The following is a 22,396-nucleotide window of genomic DNA, read 5'->3' on the forward strand; positions in this document are numbered from 1 at the left end:
TGCTATAAATGGTTAATAGTTGACTGTTTTTATGACTGAACTGTGGTTGTTCTGAACCCTTTCAATCTTAATCAGGGCATCGCATGCAGCTGGTGCCCTTTTAATCTCTTATTTTTTGCCCCTGCCCCTCAGACAGCCTGTGTTTAAACTGGTCAGTCAGTCATTTCTCCACTTAGTCACTTAGTCACAAATGAGATAACTCAACTTCAGCTGTCCTTTGTGTTTTTTGCTAATTATTGATTGTAAGAATGCTAACACACTGATCTAAAATGGTGGACATGGTAAACACGATATCTTAGCAACTGTCATTTTAGGTATATTTCCTGACAACAACATTTAGAACAAAACCCTGTTAAAGCTCTTTTTCACAGTAGAAATTTGGACCTGTCACAGCAGGTAAAGAACAGGTATATTTGATAACAGTAAAGATTGCTCAGTTCTTTTAAGGGGGCTCCTGACTCTGACTCCTGGTATTGTGCATACTGGGACAATGGAGCGAAAGAGATCAGCAAGTCTTTTTGTGTCAGCTGAACATTACGTACACATAAAGTACGTCATGAATCATCTGACTTTTAAGATGTTCACCTCTGCTGTAGTATTCAACATTTAATAAGGCATGGTCACTCACCTAGCCCTGAATTTACCAATTTTATATAGTGTTGACACAAATAACATTTCATCCACAGATAATCTTCCAGAGGTGAAGACAGAAGTAAATACACTTATTAGACAATTATGCATTTTAGATGGAGATAGATCTAGATGGAGGCAGTGGTTGTAGTTGGAGGCTCAAGCTGTAGCTTTCTGCCAGAATCTTCAGGTAGAGGCTAAAGTTTCAGGTTGCTGGCATTGGCTGTAGGGGGGAAGATCAGACTGAAGCACTCTTACATAATCTGCAGGTGGAGGCTGTGCAGATTACTGGCAGTGGTTGTACATGGAGGCTTTGGTTGCAGCTTTCTGGCCAAATCAGCAAGTGGAGGCTGTCGTTTTAGGTTGCTGGCAGAGTCTGAAGGTAGGGGTGATGGTGCAGGTTGCTCAGGGATATTGTAGATCGAGGCTCTGGCTGCAGCTTTTTGCAAGAATCTGCAGGTGGTGGCTGATGCTGGAAATTGCTGACAGAGGCTATAAGTGGAGGGTTAGGCTGCAACCCACTTACAGAATCTCATGCATGTGGACGTATCATATGGGGTTGGAATCTATCCTCCTCTTTATGATGTGGACGCTTCAGGAGAACCACAGCCTAAAAGCCACCAAATAACAGATCGAAGAAACACTAAAGTAAAGGACTTTATAACAGTTCAATTAGTCAAACCTGTAAATAATATTACAATTTTTTTTTTCATCTGAAGAAGTCACACAGTGTGTCAGTGAGCCACTATTCATTTTATTATTGACACGCCAAAATGTCTCTGATTAAGTTTGCTGTCATGTTGCACACATATATTGGTCTGGATGCTCTGCAGCTGTTTCCCTGCAGATAACTGGTTGAACTGCTTTGGGCAGGGGTGGACTGAAAAAACTAACTACTGGTGGGGCACCAGAAAGCTGAAAGTGGTAAAGATTAAGATTGTTTTATTATCTGACTCAGATTTCATGTATAACTACGACACCTCTGCAATAAACACACACAGAGAACTATTAACTATCCAACAATGTTGAGGCACCTAGCACCCACCAATTATCTCTTATGTCTTACAGCTGAAATTGCACTGTATCACATTTTCCCCACTGGAAGGGCACTTCATCTGTTGCTGGGGCATCCGAGAGGGCACCTAATCCTTGTTATGTTTGTTTCTTGTCTTGTTCCTTTTATTCGTGTATATATATTATTTTTTTGATAAATCAACTATCAGCCTTTATGTGAGCAAGGAATAAAATGTTCATAATGCACAATATGCAGGGTCAAGCAGATATAGGATTAATAGTGGGTTTCTTTTGTCTTTTTAGTAAGTATAACTATCAATGTAGCATTCATAACTGCTGAATAGTTAACAGATGCTCTACAGCAAAGTGCAAAGAGAAGAATGTACATTTGAATTGTCATCATGATAAACAAATTTACATCCTAACCTCCTACAGATTTGTATGTATAGCTTGATGTTTGTTATCTTCCAGTTAACTACAGGCCTATATGTCTTCTATTTAGATAAAAAAAAATAAAATTAAAAAATACTGCTCTTTTTAAGCACGTGTCATTCACCTTTTCATTATCAGGAGCAATTCAAATGAAATGAGTGATTACAGTGAGTCACCACAGGGTGGCAGCAATGCACTGCTCCTGTGTATCTGTCACACTGGGAGAAAAAAGAAAAGGCTCAGGAGTCTGAATCTGTCTGGAGAAACCACCAGACTGATCATTAAGAGGGTTTATACTGAGTAACTGTTGGAAGAGAGGGGAGAGAAATTTAACTGAATGTGACTAATGTGAAGAAAAAAAGCCTGCAAAATGAATAAATAAAAAACTAGAGTAAATTAAAATGTTATGTTCACTGATTGAATGCACTACTTTGACCTTTACCTGCAGACTATTATTGTGTGGAACCTTCCGATGACAAATAAGCAGGGACTTTTACGCACGCAAAACGTGGTGACTATTGGTGTCAGGCTGAGTGAGTTGAACTAAAAATAGTCATCATCTGCTCTGTTAAGTGATGCATTGTAGCGCGCTGCTCTTCGCCATTGTCACTAACTCTGCATATGCATCTGCTCCTTGGTTTGCATCAGCTCAACAATAGCAACAATAGCACAATGACCCACATTGATCATTATCAGGTTTTATTGTGTTAACTGAATGCAGTTCGCGGTATCACAGAGTATGTGTGTAGACTTCCAGTCCACTACGTTTTGGAGGCGTATAATGTAGTTTTCCCTCCACAACATTTAATCATTATTGTCAATTGGATTAAATAAAAAGAACACTGATTCTGTCATCAGTCGACCCATAGTGTATATACAGTACATGTAAATATATGTACATTGTCTCTTAAAATCAACTCAACATGTGTGCCCCTTTATAAATTGTAATACAGTGTATTTCTTTGTACCGCTGCCCCATCCACCGATGACAACAGGTCGGAAGTGACTAAATACATTCATTTTTAAATCCTTTTAAAACCCCATTTAGTCTCCGTTTAAATTTCATAATCAGCTCCATCAGCAGGCCTAATGCTGCCAGGGATCATTTTTGTGTGTTTGTAAAGCCGAATTGTTTATTTATAAGTCCAGAAATCCAAATCCGCATTTCCAGCTACAGAAGAATAACTGTTGTGACACAATGTTTCTAAATATTCTAATATTCACTGATGATAAATCTATGAACGAAACAGTGAATTGTAGAACTATTAAAAATGTCTTTATATTTGAAGGAGTCCAGCCAGAGTGATTAGCTGACAGGAAGCCTCGGCCATCATCAGTGTGTTTGCTGCTGCCAGAATAACTTGAGTTTATTACAAAGTGATCACCAACAGATGGTTGTTTTTACTTTGAGTCCCTGAACAAACACGTTGACCAGCTGGAAAACTGCTTTTGACGGAGCTCTGATGCATTTTAAAACATTTTAGTAGAGAAATGAGTGGGAAAAGTCGCTGAGCAGTGCTGGTCACGACGGTGAAAGTGTGAGGTTTGGAGGCTCCTGCAACAAAATGCAGAGAGCATCAGAGCTCTACATGACTTCAATATGAAGAGAAACAAGTCCGCTATCGGCTCCTTCACTGTCAGCCTCCAACACTTCTCCCACATTTAGTCTGGAGTCTTTTATCGATGAAGAGAAAACACAAGTGGCCCGGCATTCAGACTGCCCAGAGGAGACACGGCCTGGGTTGAGTCTCCACGGCTCTCATGGTGTGTTTAAGGACAGCCTCCTGCTCTGGATTCTCCATTCGTCCAGCCAGACTCTCGTGTTGTCGTGAGTAGGATCAGAACTTTGACACAAAATGGCAGAAGTAGCTCCATCTCCCGCCGCCGCTCCGGCTAAAGCCGCCAAGAAGAAGGTGAGCAAGCCGAAGAAGGCTGGCCCCAGCGTCAGAGACCTCATCGTGAAGGCTGTGTCCGCGTCCAAGGAGAGAAGCGGCGTGTCTCTCGCCGCTCTCAAGAAGGCTCTGGCTGCCGGAGGCTACGATGTGGACAAGAACAAGGCCCGCGTCAAGACCGCCGTCAAGGCTCTGGTGCTCAAGGGGACTCTGGTCCAGACCAAGGGGACCGGAGCGTCCGGCTCCTTCAAGATGAGCAAGAAGGTGGCTGAGCCCAAAGCCAAGAAGCCGGTTAAGAAGGCTCCTGCCAAAGCCAAGAAGCCCGCAGCCAAGAAACCCGCAGCGGCTAAGAAGCCCAAAGCTGCGGCCAAGAAGCCAGCAGCCGCCAAGAAGTCCCCGAAGAAGGCCAAGAAACCTGCGACGGCCAAGAAACCAGCCAAGAGCCCCAAGAAGGCCACCAAGAGCCCCAAGAAAGTGGCCAAGAAGGCCCCTGCAACCAAGAAGGCTCCCGCAAAGAAGGTTGCCAAGCCCAAAGCCAAGAAGGCAGCACCCAAGAAGAAGTGAGCCGTCACTGCAACATCACACGTCCCGATTAAAGGCTCTTTTAAGAGCCACCCACACCATCCTTAAAGAGCTCAGTCCTGATCCTCTACTGTTTGTCATATCAATGAATGATCACTTAGAACACAGTAACTTAATAATAGTAATAATAATAATTACAATAATAATAATGGAAAAATAATAGGCTAATGGAGGAAAACAAAGGTTCCCTCATCAGGTCATCAATAACTTCACTAACATAAAGATCACAATCAACCATCAGTGTAATATCCGACAAATAACTACGCGAATCTACTTCCATCATCGTAATTTGAAATTATAAAAGACTAATAGGCTAGTACTATTTATATTAATGATGATGATGATAATGATAAAAAAACGTTAAAACCAGTAAACCATGAATTGTTTTCAAACCCTGTTTTAAATGCATTTGTAATGTTATACCGTCTTAGTGCATTATTTCCCTTTATACATTGTTTTGAATTTGCTTTAGCGCAAAATCTTGGCTCTACACTTTTCCCTATAACCCTAACATCTTGTTTATTTCTCATGTATGCCATTATTTTAGGATATCCGCCTTATTTATGGTGTTGCCATATTTTTACTGCTGTTTTTCTTCTATTTCTTTATACACTATATTTACTTATAACCATTTCTGAAGAGAATTTCAAATGAGTGCCCTTAAGTGAGTGGAGTGACATGTTGGCATTTGGCAGCCTACAGAACACTGAATCCGACAATCAGTGCTGAATAACGGATCTGATGATCTGTCGACCCATGCCAGTTTTAAACTGCCGACTGTTTGTATGGACCTGTTTTTGTGATTCAATGATACTTTTAATCACTCTGATTTTCTCTGCAACGCGTCTATTTTGTATCGTTTACTTCTGACCTTGTAACTTTTTACATCCACGTCTTGAGAATTGATTAAGTTGGACCACTTTAGTGCATCACACTAGAAACACTGCTCTTTATCAGAAGTGAGTGTGTGGCTCTTAAAAGAGCCTTTGTGTTGCTGGTCTCAAGCAGGATGATTTACTTCTTGGCGGCCTTCTCGGTCTTCTTGGGCAGCAGGACAGCCTGGATGTTGGGCAGCACGCCACCCTGAGCGATGGTCACTCCGCCCAGGAGCTTGTTGAGCTCCTCGTCGTTGCGGACAGCTAGCTGCAGGTGACGGGGGATGATACGAGTCTTCTTGTTGTCACGGGCAGCGTTTCCAGCCAACTCCAGGATCTCAGCGGTCAGGTACTCCAGCACAGCCGCCAGGTAGACGGGGGCGCCGGCACCCACACGCTGCGCATAGTTACCTTTACGCAGCAGCCTGTGGACACGGCCGACTGGGAACTGGAGCCCGGCACGGGAGGAGCGGGTCTTTGCCTTTGCTCTGGCTTTGCCGCCGGTTTTGCCTCTTCCGCTCATGTTTCAGGTCTTTCTAGAGTCTCGACTCACAGAAAATGTGCTGCTGACACTCACAACCCTCCTTTTTATGTCCGCGGAGCGTGTGCGGGTCTCCAACAGACCAACCAGAGAAGAGGCTTTCAGCAGAGGGGCCCCTGGCTGAATTAAGGCGGTCTTTTTGAACAGATTTCTCGCCAATAAGCAGCGGAGATTCAGGCGGGGTCGACTCCTCCAGGCGGCGCTGAGCTCCGAGAGGAGCCGCTAACCAATCAGGAGCCGGAGGTCTGAAGCAGCGTCACCGTTTCACAGCCGGTCCCACAGTTTAAGAGCAGCCAGTCTCGTCTCTTCACTACATTTTTCTCCTGTCTGTTCAGAGGAAGAAGAAGCAATGGCAAGAACCAAGCAGACCGCTCGTAAGTCCACCGGAGGCAAAGCTCCCAGGAAGCAGCTGGCCACCAAGGCTGCCCGTAAGAGCGCCCCGGCCACCGGCGGTGTGAAGAAGCCTCACCGTTACAGGCCCGGTACCGTGGCTCTGAGAGAGATCCGTCGCTACCAGAAATCCACCGAGCTGCTCATCCGCAAGCTGCCCTTCCAGCGCCTGGTCCGAGAAATCGCTCAGGACTTCAAGACCGACCTGCGCTTCCAGAGCTCCGCTGTCATGGCTCTGCAGGAGTCCAGCGAGGCTTACCTGGTCGGCCTGTTCGAGGACACCAACCTGTGCGCCATCCACGCCAAGAGGGTCACCATCATGCCCAAGGACATCCAGCTGGCCCGCCGCATCCGCGGAGAGCGCGCTTAACCTGTCTGCTGCCCCACAAACCACAACGGCTCTTTTCAGAGCCACCTCACTTCTTCTGCAGAGCTGCTTCCTTCACTGTTTCTGTGAAATCATTCTCTAGATATAACTGTTTTTACTGCTGGTCCTCTGAAAGATTCTCATGTGTATTTATTTTTTTTAAAGTCAAACTGATGCGTTATATCATGGTAGAAGTGACTTACTATTGTCACAAACTATGTTCCCAGTTTCCTCATATCAGTTTTGGCCTACGTTCCATTCATTTGCTCTGAAGACACTAACCCACTAATCGTAGCATTGTGCACCTACACCATCAGGTTGCAAAACTGATCAGTCAAAACAACAGCATTGTAATAACAAAGGTAAATGTTATGAGGGCACATGCACACCGTTCAGACTGATGAATCAATCTCTGAGCAGCAGCCACTGATCTGTCTCCCTCGGTAATCACTGCTGATCAAAGACCTTTTAGTACACTGTCAATATAACAGCAAAGCTCCTCTCTTAAAGAGGCACCGACTGCAGACATGTTTCTGTTTGTATCTCATAGAATCCAGTGACAGAGCATCAAATAGTTCAGCTGCAACAATTCAAGCCAACCTTCCAAATAAACACTGCAGGATGACAAAGGGGGATGAGATTGTGTAGTTCAGGTTATGTTCTAACCCTGTCTTTACACTGTGCTATAGTGCTTTTGTTAACTATGCATGTTCTAGCCAAGTTATAAATGCTTCATAGATAGTAAGAAAGAAATTAAAACATAATCTACATTTAAGTGCAATATTAGCATGTCATTCTTTGCTTATAAGCTTACATGCTGATAGCATGGGATTTGAAAAAAAGGCCCACAAATCAAATGTACAGCATGTGTCAAAGAGGGCTCTGATTTTTTTTTTATTAAGTTTTCCTCTGTCTGAGGCCGTAAATGCATGTTTACAATACAGCTGGACACACATCATACTGGTAATTAGTTGAAAAGGTTATTGGTTTCATTTGAACCACACTGCTCTGATCGTTTGGAAAATATATATAAAATGAGAAAATATTGGGGAAGAATGAAGCACTTAAACTTTATGTGATTGTTTCTCATATAGCTGGAACTCAGTATTGTACGAGCTTTAGAAAAACTTTTAAATATTATGAAAAATTGAATCACAGTCATGATTTAAGGAGTGGCATGAATGTTGAGGACTGTACAAACAAGATTATGAACTGGTAATATCCGAGAGTCACACTGATGTTCACTGACTGAACATCAGTGTTGTGAAATGAACAGGCAGATATTGTGGTTGTCAGTGTGATTTGTAGATAAAGGGCCTCTCAGTCAGGATGCAGCTTCGTGGCTGCTCCTCGGAGCTCAGCAGCAGCACAGCTTCATCACCCTGGACAGAGACAGCAGGTAGCAGCTCTGCTGGTGTCAGTTCAGCACCTCGGACAGCGACGGACACACAAGACTCCCAGGAGAAGAGGACAGGAAGCTCCACCTGCACTCACCTGAGAGAGCTGAGACACAGCTGCAGCCAGTCACAGAGCAAGGCACGCGCGCGCACACATACACTAACACATAGTCGTGCATGTTGTTGTTCAGTAGGTGGCGCTCATGCACCAAATCATCAACCTTCATGAACACCACAGAAGAAGAAGAGGCCCGCCTCTGTTTTCAATTACGTCCTCAGATAAGATGTAAATATCCGGGACGTAGGGGTCGGAAATTATTCAGTATCTTTTCTCTGACCAGCGACAATGAGCGGAAGAGGCAAGGGAGGTAAAGGACTCGGTAAAGGAGGCGCTAAGCGTCACCGTAAAGTCCTCCGTGATAACATCCAGGGAATCACCAAGCCCGCTATCCGCCGTCTGGCTCGCCGCGGTGGAGTCAAGCGTATCTCCGGTCTGATCTACGAGGAGACCCGCGGTGTGCTCAAGGTTTTCCTGGAGAACGTCATCCGTGATGCCGTCACCTACACCGAGCACGCCAAGAGAAAGACCGTGACCGCCATGGATGTGGTGTATGCGCTGAAGAGGCAGGGACGCACCCTGTACGGCTTCGGAGGTTAAACCGATAATTCATCAGCTCTACAACAACAAAGGTCCTTTTAAGGGCCACACACTTTCTATGTTTAAAGAGTTGATTTCCAATGTTTGTAGGAGAAGAGAAAAATGCATAAAGCTTTCTTAATGCTGTAGCGTACTTCACACCTTTGACATCAACTAACTGTCATTTAGAAGTAGATGGGTGTTTTCTTTATACTGCTCCTCAGATGCAGGAAAAAAAAGCAGAGTGGATCTACCTTTTTGGTCCTCCTTTTTGTTGCACTATGATGTTAGGGTGAAACGACATGTTTCAAGAAACTGAAACATGTCCAGTTAGATCATTTTTGTAAATGTGAAAACGGGTCCAAGATTTCCTTATCTGTGTGTGTGTGTATAGATCTCACAATTTGCGCAAGGTGCCTACCTCCTGTCCTTAAACTGTCCAAAACCTTAATATCTAATTATTTTAATATTTTTGTATTCTTCTACCAATCTGCAACACAGGCTGTCATTAGATCTTCAGCTTAGCTGAGCTTAATCAAATGTAGCCTAACTATAATTCTCATTCAGGTGTCATGCTGTTTAGTCTCAGGTCCAGTCATTATCAATGTTTTCAACATCCTACAGGGGCATCAGACGATAAAGAAAATGTGTTGGAGAGCGTGTCCCCCCCCCCCCGTCACAGTTATCAATAAACAAGCACCACTGAAAGTCAAAGCACACACTACGCCTTCCTCAATACTGCATCATTCTGCTCTGCAGGATTTTATCTATATTGTTCTGAATCAGTTCTCGTGAAAGAACATGAGATATTGTGTTGCACATTGTGGGTCCTCCAACGGCGAACATGCCAAGTTTCTGTGGCTGTGCCTGTCTCAGGTTGTCCCGAGGGTTCACAGGGGGATCTTATCCATCATCAGTTAACCAGTCCTCCACAGTTTAACTTTTATCATGTGTGATATAACTCTATTCAGTTTAGTGTTAACAACTGGGAACTTATCAACAGTGAGACTGTGAACCGCATGCAAATAAGACAACAAAACATGAAAATTATCAATGTGGGTCATTGTGCATTAGTTGTAATTTATTGGACTGATACATATCCGGGAGCAGATGCATATTGATATCGACGATGGTAAAGACCAGCGCGCTACAATGCATCACTTAACAATTAAGAGAAATATGTGAGGTCCATTAATGTAGAAGAAATAAATGTACGGCACTAAAAAGTGCTGCCCTTAGTTTTGATAATATGGAGATTGATTGCTAAGTGTTATCTAAGTACATATGTATTTATTCAATATTGACTTAAATGCTATTCCATAAAAATAAGGCTGAGTTAATTATTGTAATCAAAGGGTTTATTGCTGGAGGGTATAAAGCAGCACTCCAGGGAGACTCCTGAAACAGATTATCCCACATTTTTTCTTTCATTTATTATTTTGTGAAGTATTTTATAGTCTGTGATCGTAATAGTCAGATGTCTGAATGATCTAAATCAGAGTCATCTTCTTTGTTAACATAAAGCGCCACAATACACGTCCCACATTAAAGACATCTGCTCAGACCCCCTTTCTGGTTTGGGATGGTAACTTGTGCGACGCATGCTCAGTCTGGAGCACAACCCAGCCAATCATGTGTGAGCAACGGGACAGTGTCATTTGCAGCAGGCGCATATATATACCGCGTTCACGATGCTAGGTCTACAGTAGTTGAGCGCCAAACTGCAGTAACCATGCCTGATCCCGTCAAAGCACCCAAGAAGGGCTCCAAGAAAGCGGTGACAAAGACCGCTGGAAAGGGAGGCAAGAAGAGGAGAAAGACCAGGAAGGAGAGCTACGCTATCTACGTGTACAAGGTGCTGAAGCAGGTCCACCCCGACACCGGCATCTCCTCCAAGGCCATGGGCATCATGAACTCCTTTGTGAGCGACATCTTCGAGCGCATCGCCGGTGAGGCCTCCCGTCTGGCTCACTACAACAAGCGCTCCACCATCACCTCCAGGGAGATCCAGACCGCCGTCCGCCTGCTGCTGCCCGGTGAGCTGGCCAAGCACGCCGTGTCTGAGGGAACAAAGGCCGTGACCAAGTACACCAGCTCCAAGTAAACTCATCCTGACATCTACAACCCAAAGGCTCTTCTAAGAGCCACCACTTCCTCTGAAAAGCTTCATTCCACATGGTTTGATTATATATTGACTGCACCAAATAAGTGAAATATAATATTTTCAAATATAATCAAGTCACATTGTACATTCTGCTTTAACTTGAACAAAATTTGTCACTGTTCACCAGTTTTACCAGCTTTTACCTAAACCTCTTACTATTGTGTTCACTTCTTAAATCAAGTAGTTAATTATTCACACATTGGGTCCTCATCTCTTGTACAGCACCGAGGTATTCACTAGTACTTTACTAGTTATCATCAGTGACCATGCTTTATCCCCATCCCAACAGTGTCTGATGACAAGGTTTGGCTCATTCTACTAGTCGGGGATGGTGCTGTTCATAACTGCCATGTTATAATCAAATATAACCATGTGAAACTCCCCTCTACCCCTATCCTACTGTAAACAATATCAAATATCTATATTCCACAATATGGTTCTTATACTATTCCTAGCATATCCAGTGTAAGCACTAGAATTGGACATATGGGACAGAACATGAAGCTTTTGTGTAAAAAAATTATAGTGATATTTAATATGATCTTTATAGCTACTGTATTTGCATTTTCAGAGGACAGGTTAGAACCAAAATAGAACATTTGATGTGATCTTGTGCTCACAGAGCAGCAGCTGAAACACTTTGGCTGTGTCCAAATTCAGGGGCTGCAGCCCACGAAGGGCGCATTTGAAGGCCAATTACGTCACAACGCTGCGCGAAGGCTGTCCAAATTCGAAGGCTGCGCCACATGCAGCCCACAAATGCAGCCTTCCCCACCCTCGTTTAGGAGGACGCACCGCTACTATCCTTCGCGGCCTCACATATCCCAAGATCCTTTGCGCACCGCTGCTCAGTCCCGAAACAGAAGGGGAAGCAAGAGAAAATGGCGACATCAAGTGGCGCAGACATGACATTTAAATTTAAGTAATGGGTTTATACTCGGTTTTTACTCATTTGAACATCCAACGCCAGATATGTTAAACTTCAAGAGACTATAAAACCTCCAAAGTTTAACTTTCAGTTAAAATACGTGACGCTGGTAATGCTATGGTAAATATAGTTGTTAATCACCAATGGGTTAATGTTTATTTTGTAATGTTGATAATTCAATTTAGATTTGACACAGATTGTACACACACAAATAATGTACACGTTTGATAGATTTGAACCAAAACAGACTTTAATGCATGAACACCTGGTGACGCAACCAGGAAATACTCCGAAGGCTAGACCGTCCCATTTAACAACGGTGGACGCGGCCTTCAAGGTCTCTCCGAAGGACCCGGCCTCCGTGGGCCGCAAAGGCCGCGTCCTCGAAGGCTGCAGCCCCTGAATTTGGACACAGCCTTTGACTTATGGAGGAACAAACAAACCCGCTCTGCAGAGAAAACAGCGTCATAGTGCTGATTCTTAGACTTAGACTTAGACTTCACTTTATTGATCCCGTTGGGATGACTCCCTCAGGGAAATTGAATTGAATTTCCAGCAGCATACAGTTCACGAGAAAATAAACTCTTAGCAAAAAATAGAAAATAAAGATAGGAATAGAACAAAATACAATAGAATACAATAAAAATAGATTAAAATAAAATAAGATAAAATAGGATAAATAAAATAAAATAAAATAAATGTAAATGTAGAGGACTGTATATTTGTTATTGTACAGAAATTATTGCACGAAAGTGAGAGTGTCCAGGTATATATGTGAATAAATAGATAAATAGATAAATAAGTTATTGCACAGTGAAATCACAGTATTGCAGTATTGCCGGTTATCTATTTCCTCCTATTTCCTCCTCCCCCCAAGTGAGGAGTTGTACAGCCTGATGGCATGAGGGACAAAGGAGTTCTTAAGTCTGTTGGTCCTACACTTGGGAAGGAGCAGTCTTTCACTGAACAGGCTCCGCTGGTCACTGATGACGGTGTGCAGAGGGTGGCTGGTATTGTCTATAATATCTGTGGACAGACAGGAGAAACATCTACAATATGAACCATTGTGCATCATGATTATGCAAAATAAAACACCACAGAGGAAGTGGTAATAAGGTCATACATGTTACGCCTGCATGGCGTCAGCTATGTGTTATATAAATATATATATCAACCGCGCGTGCACCTATCAAAGGCCCCCTGATGAAAAGACATCTGCACGCGTTTGTTGTGCTGCCCTGTCTCATCCCATCCACACTTACTTTAAACTGGATTTGATGGAAACAAATCAACTTTTGTTGCCAAATGAAAATAAACCAACGAGTGGTGTTTCTCTGTAACTACCACAGCAATCAAAGAACTACAGTTAATCAACACACCATGCTGTTGAGCACGTGTGATAGAGATGTATGACTCCTCCTGTAAAACGACATATTTGAGTTAATGAAAATTAAAGAAATAAAAGATGACTTATAGCAAACATCCATGAGGAGAAATGGACAAAATGTTCCAGTCTCTCAACCACATGGGGACAGTTCACCATATGTGAGACAGGGGAGTGATTCAGGTTGTTCTCCCCACACAGCAACACATAACGAAAAGTTCAGTTCATCTGTACAATCTTTTAATGTTTGTTTTAAACTGTATTATTAATTTTAAATAAAGATAATGAAAACGAACAATGTTCTCTTTCAGCTGCTAAGATGTAGGAATGACCACTGAAGCACCGCCCAGTGAAGCTCGCACCATGTCTTCTCTATTACGTCCGCAGATAAGGTTTATATTGTGCATGCCTGGCTCTTTGCAGCAGACGGAAATGAATATGTCGCAATAAGAATGAAAAATCACCTGCACCATCTCATCACAATCATCAGTATCTACTGCCCCCCTGGAACAAGACCTTCAGCAGAACTGTTTCAAGCCATCACCACCTCTGATCACACCCTCATCATGGGAGACTTCAATGCAAAACACACCGACTTCTACTGCAACATAACAAACACAAATGGAAATGCACTCAAACAGATTCTAAACAACACCAACTTATCAGTAAACAACACCAACGAACCCACCTACATCTCCTCTGCAACAGGCAACTTGGACATCCTGGACCTGATTCTCTGCACCCCCGACCAGGCCTCAAAACTTCTCCAGTTTTCCACCACAAACCATCTCAGCAGTGACCACCTACCTGTCCTCACCACTTTCTCCTTCCACCTACAAGCCACCCCAAACAATAAATACAACTACAGAAAAGCAGACTGGGAAATCTACAGAAAACACATAGAAGGAAAACTAAAACACACCCCCATCACTCTCAACACCACCCCCGACGATCTGGACCACCAAGCAATCCTGTTAAGTCAAATACTCACCCAAGCCAGAGAGGAAACGATACCCAAAAACACCAACAAAACTCCAAAACAGTCACTCCCCCACCACATCCTCCAACTCATCAAACAGAAGAGAAAACTACGATGAAATTACATCCGGTCCCGATCACCTCAAACCAAAAGAGAAATAAACAGACTCCAAACCACTATCAAATTACAACTCAGCCTCCACAAACAAAACACCTGGGAAACCTTTTACAAGAAACTGGACCACGACACACCCCCCCGAACCTTCTGGCAGAAAATCAAGAGCATAAACGGAGATCCACAAACCAACACCACCCCCCCACTCAAATCCTCTGGCACAATCATTACAGACAACAAAGAAAAGGTCACACTCTTCCGTAACCATCTTGAAAATATCCACTCATGCTCCAACGACACTCACTTTGACAACACATGGAAAGACCTGGTGGACAAGGAAATCACAAAACACAAATCATCACAGACAAATAGAATCGACCCCCCCACAGAGCACCACCCCCTCACAAGGCCTGTCTCCACCAAAGAAATACAACTGCACCTAAAAAAGATGAAAAATAAAGCACTGGGAGAAGACACCATCCACACCATACTTATCAAACAAGCACCAGTCACCTACATCCAGCACCTTGGGCAGCTCTACACCACTTGCCTCACCACTGGCCACTTCCCTTCACCCTGGAAGACCGCACTCGTCACCATGATCCACAAACCCGGAAAAGACCCCCACAACGTCACCAGCTACCACCCCATTAGCCTCCTCAGCCACATCAGAAAACTTTTTGAAAGAATCATCACCTCCCGACTCAGTAATCACATCGAATCAATAGGTCTCATCGGTATCCATCAAGCAGGTTTCAGAAAAGGCAGAGCAACAACAGACAACATCCTCCGTTTATCCGAAGACATCTACAGAAACTTCAATAAGAAACAAATCACCCTAGCAATATTCTTCGACATTGAAAAAGCATTTGATAAAGTATGGCATAACGGTCTCATATACAGATTACTGGACACCAACCTCAAACTCCCCAAACCCACCCAATCCATCATCTCCAGCTTCCTCAACAACCGTCACATCAAGGTCAAAGTCAACTCAGCCATCTCAACACCATTCACCCCCCAAGCAGGAGTACCACAAGGCACAGAGTTTCACAGTTTGCCGACGATCTCTGCTACTGGTCCAGCTCAAAATCTCCACAACTAGCAGCCAATAAACTCCACCATTGCATAACAGAAATAGAAACCTGGTCAAGCATGTGGCGTATCAAACTCAACCCCGTCAAAACCCAATGTGTCATCTTCACCAAAAATCAACACCTACAGTTCAACAACACCAACCTCTCATTATTCAACCAACAAATCAGCATCAGCAACCAAGCAACTTTCCTCGGAGTAACCTTTCAAAGCAACATGACCTGGACCAAATTCATCACAAAACTGGAACAAAAAGGAAACATCAGACTGAACCATCTCAAAGCCCTCTGCGGAAAGCATGGCGCATCACCCTCAACAATAATCAAAGTCTATCTAGCCTACGTCCGACCCCTGTTTGAATACTCCGTCCCCGCCTGGATCACCCTCACCGACAACCAGATATAACGTCTCCAAGTCATACAAAATAAAGCACTAAAACTGGCTCACCGTCTCCCAAACTATATCAGCAACCACTACATTCACAGAATAACCGGCATCCAGACCATCAGACAGAGACACCAAGCGATAGCCCGAAGATATCTAAGTACAGCAATAAACAACCCTGCCCTCCAGAGAACCATCCAAGAAGCCAAACAAATTGTCAACACCCCCCTGTCATTCATCCTCCAGCTGAAGCCCCCCCTCCCCATCCCCTGATCCCCCGATCCCCCCTCTCCTATGGCCGAGTAACTCAACACAAAAACACACAACACAGGCCACCAAACACTCACATGGACACATGAATATATGAATAGAACACAAATAGATCACTTAAGACACAAATACACACAAGCCTGCACTAAATACACATGAGCACTTTATTTTATTTTGTTTATTTTCTTTTATTCTCTCTCTCTCTCTCTCTCTCTCTCTCTCTCTCTCTCTCTCTCTCTCCCTCTCTCCTGCCTTGGTTCACTTACGTCCTCCTTCCTCCAGAGTCCTGCTCCTCCCACCTCTTGCCGCTCACCAAGCTCCACCCACAACAATGGGTAGAAAAGGGCGGACGCCCTGAGCTGCCCCACCACATCCTCCAACTCATCAAACAGAAGAGAAAACTAAGACGAAATTACATCCGGTCCCGATCACCTCAAACCAAAAGAGAAATAAACAGACTCCAAACCACTATCAAATTACAACTCAGCCTCCACAAACAAAACACCTGGAAAACCTTTTACAAGAAACTGGACCACGACACAAACCCCCGAACCTTCTGGCAGAAAATCAAGAGCATAAACGGAGATCCACAAACCAACACCACCCCCCCACTCAAATCCTCTGGCACAATCATTACAGACAACAAAGAAAAGGCCACACTCTTCCGTAACCATCTCGAAAATATTCACTCATGCCCCAATGACACTCACTTTGATAACACATGGAAAGACCTGGTGGACAAGGAAATCACAAAACACAAATCATCACAGACAAATGGAATCGACCCCTCCACAGAGCACCACCCCCTCACAAGGCTTGTCACCACCAAAGAAATACAACTGCACCTGAAAAAGATGAAAAATAAAGCACCGGGAGAAGACACCATCCACACCATACTTATCAAACAAGCACCAGTCACCTACCTTCAGCACCTTGGACAGCTCTACACCACATGCCTCACCACTGGCCACTTCCCTTCACCCTGGAAGACCGCACTTGTCACCATGATCCACAAACCCGGCAAAGACCCCCACAACGTCACCAGCTACCGCCCCATTAGCCTCCTCAGCCACATCGGAAAACTTTTTGAAAGAATCATCACCTCCCGACTCAGTAATCACATCGAATCAATAGGTCTCATCGGTATCCATCAAGCAGGTTTCAGAAAAGGCAGAGCAACAACAGACAACATCCTCCGTTTATCCGAAGACATCTACAGAAACTTCAATAAGAAACAAATCACCCTAGCAATATTCTTCGACATTGAAAAAGCATTTGATAAAGTATGGCATAACGGTCTCATATACAGATTACTGGACACCAACCTCAAACTCCCCAAACCCACCCAATCCATCATCTCCAGCTTCCTCAACAACCGTCACATCAAGGTCAAAGTCAACTCAGCCATCTCAACATCATTCACCCCCCAAGCAGGAGTACCACAAGGCGCAGTTCTCAGTCCACTTCTATTTCTCATCTATACCTCAGACATCTACTACCCCCCAGCCACCATAGCCAAAGTTTCTCAGTTTGCCGACGATCTCTGCTACTGGTCCAGCTCAAAATCTCCACAACTAGCAGCCAATAAACTCCAGCATTGCATAACAGAAATAGAAACCTGGTCAAGCATGTGGCGCATCAAACTCAACCCCGTCAAAACCCAATGTGTCATCTTCACCAAAAATCAACACCTACAGCGCAATAACATTAATCTCTCATTATTCAATCAACAAATCAGCATCAGCAACGAAGCAACCTTCCTCGGAGTAACCTTTCAAAGCAACATGACCTGGACCAAATTCATCACAAAACTGGAACAAAAAGGAAACATCAGACTGAACCATCTCAAAGCCCTCTGTGGAAAACATGGCGCATCACCCTCAACAATAACCAAAGTCTATCTAGCCTACATCCGACCCCTGTTCGAATACTCCGTCCCCGCCTGGATCACCCTCACCGACAACCAGATACAACGTCTCCAAGTAATACAAAATAAAGCACTAAAACTGGCTCACCGTCTCCCAAACTATATCAGCAACCACTACATTCACAGAATAACCGGCATCCAGACCATCAGACAGAGACACCAAGCAATAGCTCGAAGATATTTAAGTACAGCAATAAACAATCCTGCCCTCCAGAGAACCATCCAAGAAGCCAAACAAATTGTCAACACCCCCCTGTCATTCATCCTCCAGCTGAAGCCCCCCCCCCCCCCATCCCCTGATCCCCCCCTCTTCTATGGCCGAGTAACCCCACACAAAAACACACAACACAGACCACCAAACACTCACACGGATACATGAACATATGAATAGAACATGAATAGATCACTTATGACACACATACACACAAGCCTGCACTAAATACACATGAGCACTTTATTTTATTTTGTTTATTTTCTTTTATTCTCTCTCTCTCTCTCTCTCTCTCTCTCTCTCTCTCTCTCTCTCTCTCTCTCTCTCTCTCTCCTGCCTTGGTTCACTTACGTCCTCCTTCCTCCAGAGTCCTGCTCCTCCCACCTCTTGCCGCTCACCAAGCTCCACCCACAACAATGGGTAGAAAAGGGCGGACGCCCTGAGCTGCCCCACCAGGCTCAAGAACTCTCGCTCGCTCGCTCGCTGCCCCACCAGGCTCAAGAGCTCTCGACTCGACTTGGAAATTATTTAGTATCTTTTCTCTGACCAGCAACAATGAGCGGAAGAGGCAAGGGAGGTAAAGGACTCGGTAAAGGAGGCGCTAAGCGTCACCGTAAAGTCCTCCGTGATAACATCCAGGGAATCACCAAGCCCGCTATCCGCCGTCTGGCTCGCCGCGGTGGAGTCAAGCGTATCTCCGGTCTGATCTACGAGGAGACCCGCGGTGTGCTCAAGGTTTTCCTGGAGAACGTCATCCGTGATGCCGTCACCTACACCGAGCACGCCAAGAGAAAGACCGTGACCGCCATGGATGTGGTGTATGCGCTGAAGAGGCAGGGACGCACTCTGTACGGCTTCGGAGGTTAAACCGACAATTCATCAGATCTACAACAACAAAGGTCCTTTTAAGGGCCACACACTCATTTCACGTGAAGAGCTGATTTTCCGGACTTCTATTTTACAAGCGGCTTTTTCTCCAATGTTAGACATTAACCCACAAACTGAACCACAAGTCTCAAGCTGAGGCAGTCCTCCAGTTATTATCACGCACTATATCAACAAATAATTACATTATTGCTCAGGTTCTAGAGGTCGTTTGATGTTTTTGACACATTTTCTCCACTGTATTTGAATGATCATCACGTGATGTTCCAGTTCTGTGTATTAAAGTCACGAAATCAGCTATAAAGCAGATTTATACAACAGGCTGATACAGGTTCAGTTTGGATTATTTCAAGACTGGGTTTCACAATAATTCCTGCTCGCCACAGTGAAAATACTCTGTCTGAAGTTGCGTCCGATGGTAGTATTATAACTGACTGAGGACAACAGCACTGTAAACCACTTCCTAACTGCTGTCCCTCATTTGTACAAATGTTTGGATCCTCAGATAAAGCTGTGATACACGAGCTGCTGTGAGAAAATGTGCTAAATCAGTGGAACATGACGCACCAGAGTGTGAATCACAAATCACCCAATATTTCAAAGTCAAACCCATTTGTTTCCATTTTTCTGTGCAATATTCTACTGTTGTTTATTAGTATTTATTAATGCTGTAAGTCAGTGTCAGTCATTGCCTACTGCAGCATTACCCACTCAATATTATCAAGACTGTAGTGTAACATGCACATATCTATTTCTAGTAGTATTTCTATATATCTATAGAGTTGTCAAATACATTTTAAATGTCAAATATATATATAGGCCTATATATGGATGGATTTTTGTTTTAAAATCAGTGTGGCACAGTCACTGTCCAAGGTGCTGATCCGCCAGACAGCGTTAACTTGTCATCTCTGTTGTCTCACCGACAAAAAGCTTTGCTAATGCACACTGAATACTTTGAGTGTGATAATTATGTCAGTCATATGCTATGAGGGAATATCATTTGGAAGAATATCCCCCCAGTAGAGGACAGAGACTTGTAGAGTCAATGCAGAAGTATATTGATGATGGGCTGGTAGCATGTGGTTGCCAATCAATATTAACACCTTCTCTTGTGTTTCCTTTAATTTGTCTGTACAGGTCAATGTGTTTGTTAAATAATATTAGATTTATTAAGAGTTTATTTATATTAAAACGAGTCCTCAGCAGGAGAAATGTTGACAGCCACAGTGAGCTGCTCTGTCTGACACCACAACCCTCGGCCATCATCAGTGTGTTTGCTGCTGCCAGAATAACTTGAGTTTATTACAAAGTGATCACTAACAGATGGTTGTTTTTACTTTGAGTCCCTGAACAAACACGTGGACCAGCTGGAAAACTGCTTTTGACGGAGCTCTGATGCATTTTAAAACATTTTAGGAGAGAAATGAGTGGGAAAAGTCGCTGAGCAGTGCTGGTCACGACGGTGAAAGTGTGAGGTTTGGAGGCTCCTGCAACAAAATGCAGAGAGCATCAGAGCTCTACATGACTTCAATATGAAGAGAAACAAGTCCGCTATCGGCTCCTTCACTGTCAGCCTCCAACACTTCTCCCACATTTAGTCTGGAGTCTTTTATCGATGAAGAGAAAACACAAGTGGCCCGGCATTCAGACTGCCCAGAGGAGACACGGCCTGGGTTGAGTCTCCACGGCTCTCATGGTGTGTTTAAGGACAGCCTCCTGCTCTGGATTCTCCATTCGTCCAGTCAGACTCTCGTGGTGTCGTGAGTAGGATCCGAACTTTGACACAAAATGGCAGAAGTAGCTCCAGCTCCCGCCGCCGCTCCGGCTAAAGCCGCCAAGAAGAAGGTGAGCAAGCCGAAGAAGGCTGGCCCCAGCGTCAGAGACCTCATCGTGAAGGCTGTGTCCGCATCCAAGGAGAGAAGCGGCGTGTCTCTCGCCGCTCTCAAGAAGGCTCTGGCTGCCGGAGGCTACGATGTGGACAAGAACAAGGCCCGCGTCAAGACCGCCGTCAAGGCTCTGGTGCTCAAGGGGACTCTGGTCCAGACCAAGGGGACCGGAGCGTCCGGCTCCTTCAAGATGAGCAAGAAGGTGGCTGAGCCCAAAGCCAAGAAGCCGGTTAAGAAGGCTCCTGTTAAAGCCAAGAAGCCCGCAGCCAAGAAACCCGCAGCGGCTAAGAAGCCCAAAGCTGCGGCCAAGAAGCCAGCAGCCGCCAAGAAGTCCCCGAAGAAGGCCAAGAAACCTGCGGCGGCCAAGAAACCAGCCAAGAGCCCCAAGAAGGCCACCAAGAGCCCCAAGAAAGTGGCCAAGAAGGCCCCTGCAACCAAGAAGGCTCCCGCAAAGAAGGTTGCCAAGCCCAAAGCCAAGAAGGCAGCACCCAAGAAGAAGTGAGCCGTCACTGCAACATCACACGTCCCGATTAAAGGCTCTTTTAAGAGCCACCCACACCATCCTTAAAGAGCTCAGTCCTGTTCCTCTACTGTTTGTCATATCGATAAATAATCATTCAGAACACAGTAACTTTATAACTAAACAAAGGTTCCCTCATCAGGTCATCAATAACTTCACTGACATAGAGAAGATCACAATCAACCATCAGTGTAATATCCGACAAATAACTACGTGAATCTACTTCCATCATCTCTACTGCACCGTAATTTGAAATTACAATTATACAATAATAATAATACTTATTGATGATAAAAAATACATTAAAACCAGTAAACTATTAATTGTTTTCACACCCTGTGTCAAATGTATCTATATATTTTTAATGTTATACCGTCTTAGTGCATTATTTTCCTTTATACATTCTTTTGTATTTGCATTTGCTCTACACTTTTCTCTAATTTCTGTTTCATCCAGTTTATTTCTTATATAAACCATTAGTATTTTCAGATATCTGCCTTATTCATGGTGTTGCCATATACCTTTATAGTTTATTTTTACAACTATTGTTTTTCTTCTATTTCTTCATACACTATATTTACTTATAACCATTTCTGTAGTGAAGCACCTCAGCTGAAGAATTTCAAATGAGTGTACTTAAGTGAGTGGAGTGACTTGTTGACGTGTAAATGTTTTATACAGAATACTGAATCTGACAATCAGTGCTCGATAATGGACCTGATGATCCTTTATTCCTGGCAGATGGCTCAGACTTGGTTTGTGTCTGGCCGGTAGCAACCCTTTGTCCCACAGCTTAGTCCACCAACAGGAAAATATCAGAATCAGTTTCATTGGCCAAGTATGTGTACACAAACAAGGTATTTGACTCCGGTTAGGTCTGCTCTCAATG

The 22,396-nt window shown here is 44.1% G+C and overlaps 7 protein-coding genes across 7 annotated transcripts; 6 read left to right on the top strand and 1 right to left on the bottom strand.

The window, feature by feature from the left end:
* The first annotated feature begins 3,914 nt into the window (after positions 1-3,914).
* Positions 3,915-4,668, top strand: LOC140999648 (histone H1-like). Its single transcript, XM_073470155.1, has one exon. It carries the CDS (start codon positions 3,933-3,935, stop codon positions 4,530-4,532), a length of 600 nt encoding a protein of 199 aa, XP_073326256.1. The 5' UTR covers positions 3,915-3,932; the 3' UTR covers positions 4,533-4,668.
* An 896-nt stretch (positions 4,669-5,564) lies between these two features.
* LOC140999531 (histone H2A-like) lies at positions 5,565-6,137 on the bottom strand. Its single transcript, XM_073469978.1, has one exon. It carries the CDS (start codon positions 5,946-5,948, stop codon positions 5,565-5,567), a length of 384 nt encoding a protein of 127 aa, XP_073326079.1. The 5' UTR covers positions 5,949-6,137.
* Positions 6,138-6,315: 178 nt separating this feature from the next.
* LOC140999469 (histone H3) lies at positions 6,316-6,726 on the top strand. The gene has a single exon (XM_073469877.1). The coding sequence runs from the start codon at positions 6,316-6,318 to the stop codon at positions 6,724-6,726; it is 411 nt and encodes a 136-aa protein (XP_073325978.1).
* A 1,740-nt stretch (positions 6,727-8,466) lies between these two features.
* On the top strand, positions 8,467-8,787 carry LOC140999597 (histone H4). Its single transcript, XM_073470082.1, has one exon. The coding sequence runs from the start codon at positions 8,467-8,469 to the stop codon at positions 8,776-8,778; it is 312 nt and encodes a 103-aa protein (XP_073326183.1). The 3' UTR covers positions 8,779-8,787.
* Positions 8,788-10,483: 1,696 nt separating this feature from the next.
* On the top strand, positions 10,484-10,990 carry LOC140999654 (histone H2B 1/2-like). Its single transcript, XM_073470168.1, has one exon. The coding sequence runs from the start codon at positions 10,490-10,492 to the stop codon at positions 10,859-10,861; it is 372 nt and encodes a 123-aa protein (XP_073326269.1). The 5' UTR covers positions 10,484-10,489; the 3' UTR covers positions 10,862-10,990.
* Positions 10,991-18,617: 7,627 nt separating this feature from the next.
* LOC140999589 (histone H4) lies at positions 18,618-19,476 on the top strand. Its single transcript, XM_073470070.1, has one exon. The coding sequence runs from the start codon at positions 18,769-18,771 to the stop codon at positions 19,078-19,080; it is 312 nt and encodes a 103-aa protein (XP_073326171.1). The 5' UTR covers positions 18,618-18,768; the 3' UTR covers positions 19,081-19,476.
* Positions 19,477-20,883: 1,407 nt separating this feature from the next.
* Positions 20,884-21,631, top strand: LOC140999399 (histone H1-like). Its single transcript, XM_073469768.1, has one exon. It carries the CDS (start codon positions 20,890-20,892, stop codon positions 21,487-21,489), a length of 600 nt encoding a protein of 199 aa, XP_073325869.1. The 5' UTR covers positions 20,884-20,889; the 3' UTR covers positions 21,490-21,631.
* Positions 21,632-22,396: the final 765 nt, after the last annotated feature.

The sequence above is a fragment of the Pagrus major genome, chromosome 1 (genome assembly GCF_040436345.1).
Source record: "Pagrus major chromosome 1, Pma_NU_1.0".
In the NCBI taxonomy this organism is placed as follows: domain Eukaryota; kingdom Metazoa; phylum Chordata; class Actinopteri; order Spariformes; family Sparidae; genus Pagrus; species Pagrus major.

Bases quoted from the DNA above. Each gene is read 5' to 3' on its own strand.
- LOC140999648 (XM_073470155.1), top strand. From the start codon at position 3,933: ATGGCAGAAGTAGCTCCATCTCCCGCCGCCGCTCCGGCTAAAGCCGCC.
- LOC140999531 (XM_073469978.1), bottom strand. From the start codon at position 5,948: ATGAGCGGAAGAGGCAAAACCGGCGGCAAAGCCAGAGCAAAGGCAAAG.
- LOC140999469 (XM_073469877.1), top strand. From the start codon at position 6,316: ATGGCAAGAACCAAGCAGACCGCTCGTAAGTCCACCGGAGGCAAAGCT.
- LOC140999597 (XM_073470082.1), top strand. From the start codon at position 8,467: ATGAGCGGAAGAGGCAAGGGAGGTAAAGGACTCGGTAAAGGAGGCGCT.
- LOC140999654 (XM_073470168.1), top strand. From the start codon at position 10,490: ATGCCTGATCCCGTCAAAGCACCCAAGAAGGGCTCCAAGAAAGCGGTG.
- LOC140999589 (XM_073470070.1), top strand. From the start codon at position 18,769: ATGAGCGGAAGAGGCAAGGGAGGTAAAGGACTCGGTAAAGGAGGCGCT.
- LOC140999399 (XM_073469768.1), top strand. From the start codon at position 20,890: ATGGCAGAAGTAGCTCCAGCTCCCGCCGCCGCTCCGGCTAAAGCCGCC.